At 39.4% G+C, this 13,581-nt stretch overlaps 1 protein-coding gene across 8 annotated transcripts in view; it reads right to left on the reverse strand.

Annotated features, from left to right (window-relative positions):
* The window catches only part of apaf1 (apoptotic peptidase activating factor 1), a 158,878-nt gene that overhangs the window by 61,121 nt on the left and 84,176 nt on the right, over positions 1-13,581 (reverse strand). For 6 of the 8 annotated variants that reach the window (XM_078419849.1, XM_078419847.1, XM_078419848.1 and 3 more), the window contains 2 exons: positions 12,647-12,766; positions 7,769-7,894 (listed from right to left, as the gene is read on the reverse strand). In XM_078419849.1, the coding sequence (XP_078275975.1) occupies positions 7,769-7,894; positions 12,647-12,766 (246 nt within the window). Of the gene's footprint in view, positions 1-7,768; positions 7,895-10,381; positions 10,510-12,646; positions 12,767-13,581 lie in introns of those variants that run through there. The other 2 variants (XM_078419851.1, XM_078419850.1) reach the window with 2 other exon arrangements.

Here is a 13,581-nt window from a genome sequence, read left to right on the forward strand (position 1 = left end):
TGCATTCTGATATCACTCTACATCAATCCCATGTAAATTGATCATTGCTATGGCGGAATTAATTCTGCCTGCATTGAGTGGTGCTAGCTCATTATTCCCTTTGTTTGATCCGCTTTGATTTCCCAGGCTCTTGTGATACCTGGCAGCATTGTTGTTTTTTCTGCAAGCACTCTCGCCCACACATACTTTCTCACCAATTTGTTGCTGTTGCTAAAATCTTATGCGAATTACATATTAATTTCTATTTTTCTGTTGGATAGAAATGTAATCAATGCAGCTTTCAAAACCATTTTCAACAGTTCTATAACTCAAATATTCTTGGGCAAAACACGAAGTGCTAGAAGATCACAGCAGGTTAGACAGCGTACATGGACGGCTTGGATAGATGATGATTCAGGTCGGAACCGTTCAACAGATTGATAGAGTAGGGAGAAAGCTGGAAAAAAATGGATTGGGGCAAAGTTTGGCAAGTGATAGGTGGATACAGATGAAGTGGAGAAATTGATAGATGGGTGGAGATCCAATGGGGTGGCATTATTTGAAATTGGAGAATTCAATGATCATACTATTGCTACCCAAGTGGAATTTGGTGCTGTTCCTCCAGTTTGTGTGTTGCCTTACTCTGGAAATGAAGGAGGCCCAGGACAGAAAGATTGGTACGGGAATGAGAAGGCAAGTTAAAATGGTTAAATACCGGGAGTGCCAGTAGGCCTTGGCAGATAAAGCACAGGGGTTCAGCAAAACGCAAGAGTCACCGAAGGTTTTAAGTTATGAACGTTAGCTGCAATTTATCAGGCTATTAGATAATGTGGCTTTTTTTTAACTCCTTATTTAAGAAAATGACCAATAGAATATTCAAGATGCATGAACAGCACGGTTTCCTGTGCCAAAGAGGAGGAAAAGTTTTAATTCCAAATCTCAGAGAGAATACTTGTTATACATTTCTTCAATGCTTCTCCTAACTGTGCTGGTTTACATAAGCAAGAAAATCCATTTGCTTTCGAGTAATTTTCACTTAAAGGAAAATGTTTCACACCTCATTTACAGGATGTGAGCATTGCTGGCAAACCAGAATTTACTCTCCATCCATCTTCACCTTCAAGGAAGAGTGATATTGACAATTTGGATGAGAATATACACGGCATGATTAATATGTTTACAGATGACACTAAAGTGGGTTGAATCATCAACAGTGAAGTTGCTTATTAAAACTCACAGCAAGATCTTAATTAGCTGGGCACCTGGGCCGAGGAGTGGCTAAGGGAGTTTAATGCAGATAACCTTCACAATGAATGGTAGGGCTCTGGGAGTGTTGTAGAGCCAATGGATCTTGGAGTACAGATACATAGTTCCCTGAAAGTGGCGTTACGGGAAGATATTGGATGGTAGGGCGGCTTTTGATGCACTGACCTTCACTAGGTAAGGAATTGAGTATAGAAGTTGGGACGTTATGTAACAGTTGTACAAGACATTGGTGAGGCCACATTTGGAGTACTATGTTCAGTTTTGGTCACCCTGCTATGGGAAGGATGTCATTAAGGTGGAAAGAGTGCAGAGAAGAGTTATGAGGAGGTTGCCAGGACTTGAGGGGGTATGCTATTGGGAGAGGTTGGGCCGACTAGGTTGTCCTACAGTCTTACAGGTTGTCCGACTGTTGTCTTACACTCTTGACAACAATGTAATATTCTTCTTTTAAAATACTTTCCTTAACCTCCTCAATTAATTATTTGTGGAGTTTTTTGTAGAGTTTTTATTCAACAGAATACAATAATTCTGAATCTTTCTCCAACTGCTCCAACGTTTATCAACTGATAAATATTTTTATCTAATTTCCCAATGTACCATAGCCACGCACTGCTCACAGTTTTGTGGTCTTATTATGCAAAATAGCCTCCTGCCATTGTTTTTCAACGCACTATTCAAGAAAGCTTTCTGGAATGGATCTGCAAAGTACTTAAGGCAATTTGATTTGACCAGTGTTTACAAACCTTATTTCTTACTTCCCTCTGCGTTATGGAGGGAATGGATATGCAACATTTCAGGTTGGGATCCTTCTTCTGACTGGATCTAGAGAAGGGTCCTGATCCAAAACATTGCTTATCCATTCCCTCCATTGATGCTGCCTGACCCACTGAGTTACTCCAAGACTTTGTATTTTGCTCAAGATTCCAGCATCTGCAGTTCCTTGTGTCTCAATAGTTTGTCTTTAACTGATTAGATTTCTATAAAACTGAGTGACTTTTTATTCATTGCAACCACCTTTGTCAAGAGTCAGGAGTGTTTAAATGTATTGAAATGCAATAATGAAATTCGGACTTGTTTTTTATTAGGTTGTTGTAAGCCATTATAGGACAAAGTAAAGTTGGTTTTTCCCCTTGATCTGATTCTCTCACTACCTGCTGCAGATCCAGTTCATGACCGACATCATTCAGGAATCAGTCAGCTCAGTCAGTGATGACACTGCCGAGCAACTCCTGCTGAACTCCCATCCAGGATCCATTCTGTGCCTTTGCCACCCAGAGTGCTCCTTCCAAAAGCCACGACCAGGCTATTTCAGAGCCAAGAAAACTGCTGACAGTCTGTCATCCTTCTTGAACAATAAAATATTATTCACTCAAGGCCTTTACTGTGAAAGGGCAGTGGTCAGACATCTCATGTCACAGAAACGGACAAGCGACAAATTACACACCAACAACCACTCCTGGTGTTGTGCACTGAAGCTTCTGATATAAAGTTAGCTCCCAATGGCAATTACAGAATGCAAGACCAAATTTATTTTTATGCCTCTTGCATCGAGGTCCAGGGAGACATTTGCAAGGGACTTCAGCTGAGAACCATTTGACCATAAAACTATTTTAAGATCTAGTCCTGAAATTTAAGGTAACTTTTTCCATGAGAATAATAAAAGCCTCATATTTACATATCTGGCATAAATATTTACATTTTTATTTAGGTTTTATCACTTCATATTACAGATGTCATGGTGTTATATCTGGAAGCAAGTAGAACTAACAAAACAGCCAAAAGCTGAATTTGTAAAATCTATATTTACTAAATATTTACACTGAAAAATATTGAAAATTTACATTTCAAAAATATAGTTTTCCCCTTTGCTTTGTTCTGCTGCTATGTTTATGTTGAGTACATTGAAATGACAGCACGGCAAACCTGCCTTTAGAGCTCCAAGCCCTGAACACTTGACTATTCTATGTGTTGCCCTTGTGAGAATAATAGCAGGCTATTCAGTCTCTCACACCAGATCTGTCACTAAGCTGCTTTAGCTCCACATTGCTTGACACCCATAATAAAACATATTTGTACCCACCACAGCCTTACAAGATAGTTTAGTTTTTCCATATCTAACCAATCAGATTCCTTCATGTTTTAAAGAGCTTAATTAAATCACTGAATCTTTCATCTTTAAAACAATACAAGTTGGGTTTATGCAAACTGTTCTCACCACTTTAACTTTTAAGCTGCCAAATTCATGCTGCCACCTTGTCAAGTCCCATACATCCTTCCTGCTGTATACTGTCCAAAACAGAATTCAGTACTCGGAATGCGGTTTGATCAAGACTATATAGAACCAGTCCTGTCCAATGTATCTGCTTGAAATAATGGTCAACCTACCATAACCCTTTTTTTTTGCTTTTAGCACCTTGTTATAATTGGAATGAATGAAATCATTAAGGCTATCCCCACCCACCTTCAGAATATTGTCTAATCTTGTTCAGCCTCAGCTGACCTGCCACTTAAACTTAATTTGCTAGTGTCCCTTTACAACCTGCTCCCATTTGCTTTACTTATTACTAATTCTGTGTAAATCGCAAACTAGGATATATACTAATATTCTTTCATCTTAGTCATTAATAAATGGCATGAAAAAAACTGAGGTTCCAGAACAGATCTCTGGAGTAAACTACCCAAATTATTTTCCCATTCGTTATTGCCTTTCTCTGACTCCTCATTGCCAAGCCAAATCCAAAAATACAAAATTCACTGGAATTTTGAAGGATGAGAGGGGATCTTATAGAAACGTATAAAATTATAAAGGAACTGGACAAGCTAGATGCAGGAAAAATGTTCCCAATGTTGTGAGAGTCCAGAACCAGGGCCACAGTCTAAGAAAAAAGGGGAGGCCATTTAAAACTAAGATGAGAAAAAACTTTTTCAACCAGAGAGTTGTGAATTTATGGAATTCTCTGCCACAGCAGGCAGTGGAGGCCAATTCACTAGATGGAATTTAAAAGCGAGTTAGATAGAGCTCTACGGGCTAGCGGAATCAAGGGATATGGGGAGAAGGCAAGTACAGGTTACTGATTGTGGATGGTTAGCCACGATCACAATGAATGGCGGTGCTGGCTCAAAGGGCCAAATGGCCTCCTCCTGCACCTATTTTCTATGTCTATGTTTCTATGTTAAAAAAATCCTTTAATTCCATGCAGACACACTTTTGCCAATAATACTTGTGGAATATTACCAATTACCAACTACCACCTGGAAATCTATTTAGGTAAGTACCATCTGTGGATACATCTTTGCACTCACTGAAAGTAAATTCAAAATAATTATCTGTGCCAGATTGGTGTAACAGGGTTTGCTGGCTTTCTCTATTCAGCTCATATTATCCTAATGGCTCATTCACAATACGTTTACTGATAATGGCTTGACCACCACTGACACTAAAATTAAATCAATAGGTGACAGTTCAGTTCATTTACAGCCATAAAGTCACACAACATTGAAACAGCTTATTCGGCCCCAATTATCCATACCAATCAAGACGACCATTTATAGTAGTTTAAAGCCCATTTGCCTGCATTAGGCCCATATCCCTCAAAACCATTCCTATCCGTTTATGTGAGCAAATGTCTTTTTAAATGTTGTTATTATACTTGCCTCAACTTCTTTTTCTGACAGGTTGTTCCATATACATATCACTCTCTGTGTGAAAAAAATGCCCTTCTGGTCCCTTTTAAAACTTTCCCTTCTCACCTTAAACACTATACGTGTGTTTTTGATCCCCTTTCTCTGAAAATAAACTCTGCATTCACCACATCTATGCTCCTTATGGGTTTTTTCCACCTCTAGTCCCGGCCGGATTCTTGGTGATCTTCTCTGCACTCTTTCCAGCTTAAAGAAATATTTCCGATAGCAGGGTAACCAAAACAGTCCACAATATTCAAAGTATGGCCTCACCAATATCTTGTTGAGCTGCAACTTAAATGCCCAACTCCTGTACTCATTACCCCAACTGATGGAAGACCAGCATGCTTAATGCATACTTCACCACTGTCTTCCTGCAACACCACTTTTAGGGAACTATGTACTTCTAGGTCCCTCTGTTGTACAACAGTCCACTGGGCCCTACTGCTCACTGTGAAAGACCTACCTTGGTTTGACTTCCCAAAATGCAACAGCTTACACGAAGCTGACTTAAACACCATTTGCTATTCCTCAGCTCACTTATCTGGCTGATCCAAGATCCCACAGTAATTGTAGACAACCTTCTTAACTGTCTACCATACATCCTATTTAAGCATTACCTACAAACGTACCAATTTAATATGATAAGAAAATTACATAAATGCATATATGTGCATTCTCATCCAAATAGTTTAAATAACTGATGAACAACTTTGGGTCCCAACACCAATCCCTGTGGCAAACCACTACTCACAGGCCTTCCGTCTGAAAATTAACCTACTGCCATCACCCAGCCAATTATGCATCCATTTAGCTAGGTCTCTCTGGAACCCATGAGGTCCTATTAAAATGAGACAACTAGCCTCAAACCTACCTTTCCCACTACTTTGTACACGTAAACATGAACGGTTACATAACAGGAATGACAGAATGAAGACAACGTGCTCTGTTGTATTCTGTCATTCCTATTTGTAACACGAAGGGAAAAATATGATTCTAAAATAATTATATGAATTAATATTTAATTTGCACATAAAACTTTACAAAGTAGATTCTGTCTGTTGGATAATGTCGACTTTCACGGTACAGATGTGCATAAATATTCAATAAAGCTGTATAATTAATCAATACTGAGTTAACAGAAAAACATATTGGATGCAAGATTAAATTGTAAAAAATCAATCTGTGACTGTTACAGATTTAATGAAGGTGTTTTATTTGATTACACTGAATGATTGTTAATCAGTTAATGTTTTGGTGCCTGTCATCTGGTTTGTGACTTGTGTCCTACTGGTTTTATTTCTTATTTGGACAAAACATCTGTGGAAATTCATTTTATATTTTATTGATAGAATTCTGACTTAAACCAAAAAAAGACCACAATCCTGTTTTTTTTTTCTAAATCTAAATCAGTCTATCATTATGAGATCCAACAAAACAACAGGTCACCAAGCAGGCCTAAGAACTTCAATTCTAATTATAGGAGAATATGAACCATTTGGCACTGAACAAGTGTAAACACACTGGACCACATGGGGTGGGCTCACACTTATTTATCAGAGTAAACCCACAGAGAGGGTTTGGCATGTCAGCATCTTGCCCATTGGAGCAGAATGATGTCAACCTGGGTTGGTTATGAGCACATCTCAGCAGCTGGCAAAACAACAGGAGCAGATTGCTTGCCTCTCTTGTTGACAGGGGTATGGGAAGTAGAAGGAAAAGTCACAGGAGGCGATAAAATGTGGTTAAAAAATGAAAACTCATTATAAAGTAGAAAACAGCACAGTTAGCTTTTTTTTAATAAGCAAAACAACACATATTGCTTTAAAGCTTAAAATGTCTAGTCTCTTTTTGCTCTGGTTTATTTTCACCCACATGTTTAGACCGTAATGTTGTATCCTTATTGTTTTGATGTGGTTATGCTTTAGTCTTAATTGTTATCTGTATGTTTGTGTTGTCATTTGTAAGCGGAGCACCAAGGCACATTCCTTGTATATGCACAGACTTGGCCAATAAACTTATTCATTCATTCATTCATTGAGTGCCATGGTTATATGCATTTATGTCATTTTCTTATCATATTAAATGTTTTTAGAAAATAAGAATGTGGAGCGGAGGTCGCTCCGGAGCAGCAGCTAGACCAGCGAGGGAGTGGATTGGCTGAAGGAAGGCTTTCTCCTTTTGGTCGAGTAAAGTTCGGGAGCTTTAAAAAGAGCGCCAAATGTGCAATTACCTTGAAGGTCGCAATTACCTTGAAGGTCGCAGAGGAGCAGCAGCCAGACCAGCGAGGGAGAGGATTGGCTGAGGCATCCTAATTAGTTGAGTGGATAGTTGTCTTGATTAGATAAAATTAAGTGCAGGTGTAGCGGAGGGGCCTTGTTGAGGCACAGTGCCTTGGAGAGGTAATGTGTGAGTCTTTGTCTCAAGAGACATTGGCGAGGCGGCTACATTTATTCGGTTATAAATATTTAAACTTATTGACGTGATGGCAGGAATATTTCTGCAGTGCATTTGCTGCAGGATGTGGGAAGTCAGGGGCACTGCTGGTGTCACTGACCACTACACCTGCGGGAACTGTGTCCAGGTGCAGCTCCACAAGGACCGAGTTAGAGAACTGGAGCAGCATCTGGATGACTTGCTGTCCCATCTGGGAAGTACAATGACTTTGAATGTTATCAAATTTCCCGATTCACTCAGATCTAACATCATCATCTAGGACTTAAGGCCAGCCACATTGTACGTGTAAGTAAAGACACCAATATTAACGCCACACCTATGAATACAGAAGGCACATTTTCCAAAATTCAATAAAAAGGTTTTGACACTAAGTCTAGAATCATACCTTCAAGATTCCATCTCCACATCCAAATGCAGCCAAATTAACGTGTTGATTAAGGCAGCAACAATAGATACAAGAGTCCTGAACATTACTCTGGTGCATCACATTGCCAGTTTTTCCATTTATCAGCTGTTTTGAATGCAAAATAAGTGAATTAACACTATTATCTTGGCAAAGTTAAACATAAAATTACGTTATTAATTACACTCAAAATTATAAGAGGCATCAATAAAGTCGGAAAACAGAAGCCCCTAGCAAAATAAGAGCACTGCGACAGATTCTACAGACAGGTATTTAACGGGAAGCCTCCAACAGATTAGATTGCTGAAGTAAATAGTGACACAATACTAATTTTATATGACAGATTGTGATGGTAACATGACAGGAGAATGAAAAATAAAGATTGATGGACCTGACGGGCTTTAAAAGGATGGGAAAAATATCACACCATGCATCATGTGTTACAGACAGGTTTATTTACCATACTATTTTATATTCCCACTGACTGAAAGAATTCAAAAATGCTCATTTCGACTCGTATACAAGTTTTCTATCCTCAAGGCCCAAAAACTAGCTAATGTAAAATTCTTCTCCAATTTGTTGCAACATTGTGTTGAATATCCTTGATCTTCATACCTAGAGGTACCATAAATGATGCTGGGAATTAATATAGCCTCAGTAGCATGTTTCTGGCTTATGGACTCTTCTTTCCTCTAGAGCAGTGTCCTAGGTTCATAGACAACCTACTTTTACTACAGTTCTGTGGGTTCAGAGGTGCCTAATAAGTCATTTGCAGGATCTACAAACCCTATTGCAAGCAGGGTAGGTGGGGCTTGATTTGTTTGGGGGTAGAGGGCACTGGATTATTTATGTTACTTTTTGTTTTTGCACTCTGCCTCAGCGGGTCCCCAGTTTGAATTGATAATTCAGCCTGTTTGTAGGACAATTGGCTTTGGCAAGTTGTAAAATTGTCGCTACTGTGTGCAGATTAATGTATGGTGTGATCGCTGGTCAGCGCAGATTCGGTGGGCCGAAAGACATGTTTCTGCTCTGTATCTCTAAAACCTAAAGCAAGCATGTTGGATATTTTAAAGTATGCTTTGAAGGTCTTTAAAATTCCTTCCTAGAAAAGTTGAATGCAAGTTTTGCAGTCTGGTACGGATGCATTGAAACGAGGCCCGCCAACCAATGATTGTTGGGTATAATCAGAGCCTTGGTGCCAGGGAGGGTGGTCTGGTTTGTCTATTTGAGCAAAGGATTTGTGATGGTATACTTATGCACTGAAGTGCTGACTGTAAGCTGACCAGGTTTGCACAGCAAACAACAGAGCAGGGATCAACGTTGTCTGAATTTCAGCTCATTTCCTCAGATATCCAAGGAGCACTGTAAGCAGTACTAGATCTTCATCAATATCTACCCTCAGAGGTTGTTCCCCAGAAATGGGAAATAACCCATAATGACGAATGTCTTGATCATCTTTTTATGAGACCTTTATGATCCCTGCTTCCAGCCACCTCTTCCAGGGAAAATATTCCATTTACTCTGTCAGGCAAAGTAGGAATTTTGAATTTATCAAAGAGATCACTTCTCAGAGAACAAAGAATCCAAACCGCATCATCCAAATAATTAATGCAGTGAATCTTCAATGCACACCCTTCACCACAAATATACTCCAACTTCAGTGCAGAGACTTTGACACAGTGTTCCATATGTGGTCTTATGTGATCTATAATTCCAATGGAATCTTTTTATTCCTGCAATAAAAGCCTGCAGTCCATTTACCCTCCTGCATATATGCAATGCCTGTATGTCATCTATCAGTGATCCCTGCACAAGGATGACCAACACACTCTGAACACCAACACTATTCAACCTCTTACCCTTTGAAAAATACTCTGCATTTCTATTTATCCACCTTCTCATTCCATCAACCACGTCCGTGTCCATTCACTTTGCCTATCTATATTTCCCTTAAGTCTTACTGTATCCGCTTCACATTTAGCACTAACATCATTAGCAAATTTATGTACTATTTTACACCTTGCTTCCTCCCCCATCCAAAATGATATGGACCATCTGGAGCCCCAGCACCAATCTCTCTGGTATCCTATTAGTCACTGGCTTAAACATAAAACTGATCTATTTGGTCCTACTTTCAGTCCTCAATCCACGAACACTAACTTTGTACGTATTAAGTTTTCACCACTCTGGGATAACAAAACTCACCCCGATTATCTATAAATTTTGTCCCTCTGACCTTAGTGCTATTACCCCTAGTTTTTGACATTTCTATCCTGGTTTAATAATATCAAATGTGGCACCTTATTACTATCTCCATCCTGTACTCCGTCTCAACATTGTTTCCATCCAACGCATTATAGTGTCATCTGCAAACTTGTAGTTAGAGTAGAATTTAGCCACTCAACTGTGAGTGCATAGTAAGTTTAGCAAGGGGCTGAGAATGCAGTCACGTAGATGCAAGTTCAGAGGTCTTCTTAATGTCCAAACACATATCGGCTTTTTCTACCACATCTATCCCAACTCAAAAATCACAGATTTGTCATAAACAAAAGTCTCTTTCATAAATCCATGCTAACCTTTCACAATCAGATTACAGCCACCTCTTCGTTAGTAATAATGTCTGGCATTTTGCCTCCACCTGATGCCCAGGGTAACTTGTCCACAGTTCACCATTTTCTCTCTTCTTTCCTGTAAATATCCAGGTAAAGTTGCTCCCTTCTAACCTATGGGAACCATTTTAGGTCATATAGAATTTTGGAATGTAATAACCAATAAATTAATCCACCTCTTTCAAATCTTGAAATGCAGATTATTGAAATGTCCTGATCATTTAGTTTCTCCATTACATTCTTTTTTAACGCTAATTTCTTTCAGCACCTCGTTTACTCCTATCTGGTGTTCTCCATTACTGCTGTGTTTTTTTGTGAAAGGCAAAATGATTAATTTCACTACCATTTCCTTATTCCCTAATATAATTTTTCTTATTTCATCTTGTTACGGAGCCTCGTTGTCTTTTGGTAATCCTCTTCATATAAGCATAGAATCTATTACAATGTCTTTAGTTTCTCACTAAATTACTCTAATATTCTAGTTTTCCTTTCCTTCACAATTTTTGTTCCCATTTTGCTGAATGCCAAAAATGTTCTCAGAACCCTGGGGAATTTTTATAACATCATAAGCCTTTTCTGTTGATCTAATACAATCTTTCATCTTTATTTTAGTTTAGGGATACAGCATGGAAACTTGCCCTTCAGCCCAACGATTACTCGTACATTAGTTCCGCGTCATCCACTTTCACATCATACACACTAGGGACAATTGCAGAAGCCAAATAGCATGCAAACCTACACTTCATTGGAATGTGGGAGGAAACCGGAGCACCCGGAGAAAACCCACGCAGTCACAGGGAAAATGTACAAACTCCACACAGACAGCAGCCGTACTCAGGATTGAACCCGGGTCTCTGGCGCTGTGAGGTAGCAGCTCTTACAGCTGCACCACTGTGCTGCCTGCCCATTGATGAGGGAAGGGCAGTGGATCTTTGGCTACATGGACCTCAGTAAGGCATTTTATAAAGTTCCTCATGGTATGCTGATCAAGAAGACCAGATGCATGGGATTCAGAACTCGCTTCCTCTTCTTATGGGGTACCTCAAGATCAGGATCCTGCTTCATTCCAGTTTTTTTAGCTTTAAGGTGACTAATGAGGCCAGTGTAGGAACTGCAGACTCTTCCCACAGATCCACAGGACCGATGGAAGGATAGTTTATGAGGTGCTGAACTCCTATGCAATTACGCAAGGCTTCTGTGTGCTCTCCAAGCTAGAACTCAAGTATCTTAATACCACCCCAAATGCCGCATCTCCACTTTGAGAAGTCCTGGGTCAGGGATTCCAATAGTCAGTGGGGTTGCTGAGGTTTTTCCCAAGGAGGCTTCAAGCACACCCTTCAATGTCTTACTGTGTGTTCAATTGATAATCTCTTCCCGTTCCAGAGCTCAAAATACCTTAGACACATGGAACTGCCAATGCTGATTTACAAAAATAGATACAAAGTACTGGAGTGACTTAGCAGGTCAGCCAGCATCTCTGGAGAACATGGATAGATGATGTCTCAGGTCGGGAGCCTTCTTCAGACTGAATCTGATGCTGGGCAAGTGAACATGTCCTTCCCAATAAGATTGACCGGATATAATTTGGGCCTTCATGTTAGCCCGGGTGATGATAGACATGGGCTCATTTGTCTGCCAAGTAAATTTGAAGGATTTTGCAGAGGCAGCATTGGTGCTATTTTCCCTGTGCCTTGACCTGTTTTGCTGTAATTAATCCAAATCTCAAGAGCATAGAGAAGGGCATAGATCACAGCTGGTTTCAGATATTTGATATATGTATGTGTTTGATATAAATTTTATCACAGCATAATTTTTAAGTCAAATGTAAAGTTACATGACAAATATGAGCTGTCCAGATACAGTATCGATTTTATAGATTTGTAGCTTTGTGCATACGTCTAACATTCTGTACATCAGTCCTTAGAGCAAATCAAAATATGATCTGACCTTCACATTAACCTTGCTTATTTACACATCAGCTTTTCTTTCATGGCTTAAGTTTTTTCTGTTTTCCTAAAGTTTAAATGCCAACTAATTGAAGTGTACAGAGTGCAGAGAACAAAGCCACTGAAACACATGGAATTGGTTATTTTTGTTTGAAACTATGCTATGCTCGCTTTTCTTTTCAGCAAGTGGAAAACATCGCTCAATATGTAGAGTATCTGCTCAAATTTAATATAGTGCTTCCTTCCAATACGTGGTGCTACTGGAACACCAAAACATAACCTATCCATTAGAAAAAAAAGCTTACCTGTAAACATTTTTTATTATCAGATACGAGAACAACAATGTCACTCTGTTGGAAGATTGCATCCATGCACTGTACCAAAGAAACAGCAGAGGAACTGTGCACTTTATTGATCTCCCATAGCTGTCAAAACAAAATACAATATACAGTGCCCTCCATAATCATATCATATCATATATCATATATCATATATATACAGCGCGGAAACAGGCCTTTTCGGCCCACCAAGTCCGCGCCGCCCAGCGATCCCCGCACATTAACACTATCCTACACCCACTAGGGACAATTTTTTACATTTACCCAGTCAATTAACCTACATACCTGTACGTCTTTGGAGACAAAGTCTTTGGAGATAATGTTTGGGACAAAGACCCATCATTTATTTATTTGCCTCTGTACTCCACAATTTGCGATTTGTAATAGAAACAATCACATGTGGTTAAAGTGCACATTGTCAGATTTTAATAAAGGCCATTTTTATACATGTTGGTTTTACCATGTAGAAATTACAGCAGTGTTTGTACATAGTCCTTCCATTTCAGGGCACCATAATGTTTGGGAAACAGCAATGTCATGTAAATAATAGTAGTCATATTTAGTATTTTGTTGCATATCTTTTGCATGCAATGACTGCTTGAAGTCCGTGATTCATGGACATCACCAGTTGCTGGGTGTCTTTTCTGGTGATGCTCTGCCAGGCCTGTATTGCAGCCATCTTTAGCTTATGCTTGTTTGGGGGCTAGTCCCCTTCAGTTTTCTCTTCAGCATATAAAAGGCATGCTCAATTGGGTTCAGATCGGGTGATTGACTTGGCTACTCAAGATTTGACAATTTTTTAGCTTTGAAAAACTCCTTTGTTGCTTTAGCAGTATGTTTGGGATCATTGTCTTGCTGTAGAATGAACCGCCGGCCAATGAGTTTTGAGGCATTTGTTTGAA

This window comes from Rhinoraja longicauda, chromosome 23, assembly GCF_053455715.1.
Source record: "Rhinoraja longicauda isolate Sanriku21f chromosome 23, sRhiLon1.1, whole genome shotgun sequence".
NCBI classification, from domain to species: domain Eukaryota; kingdom Metazoa; phylum Chordata; class Chondrichthyes; order Rajiformes; family Arhynchobatidae; genus Rhinoraja; species Rhinoraja longicauda.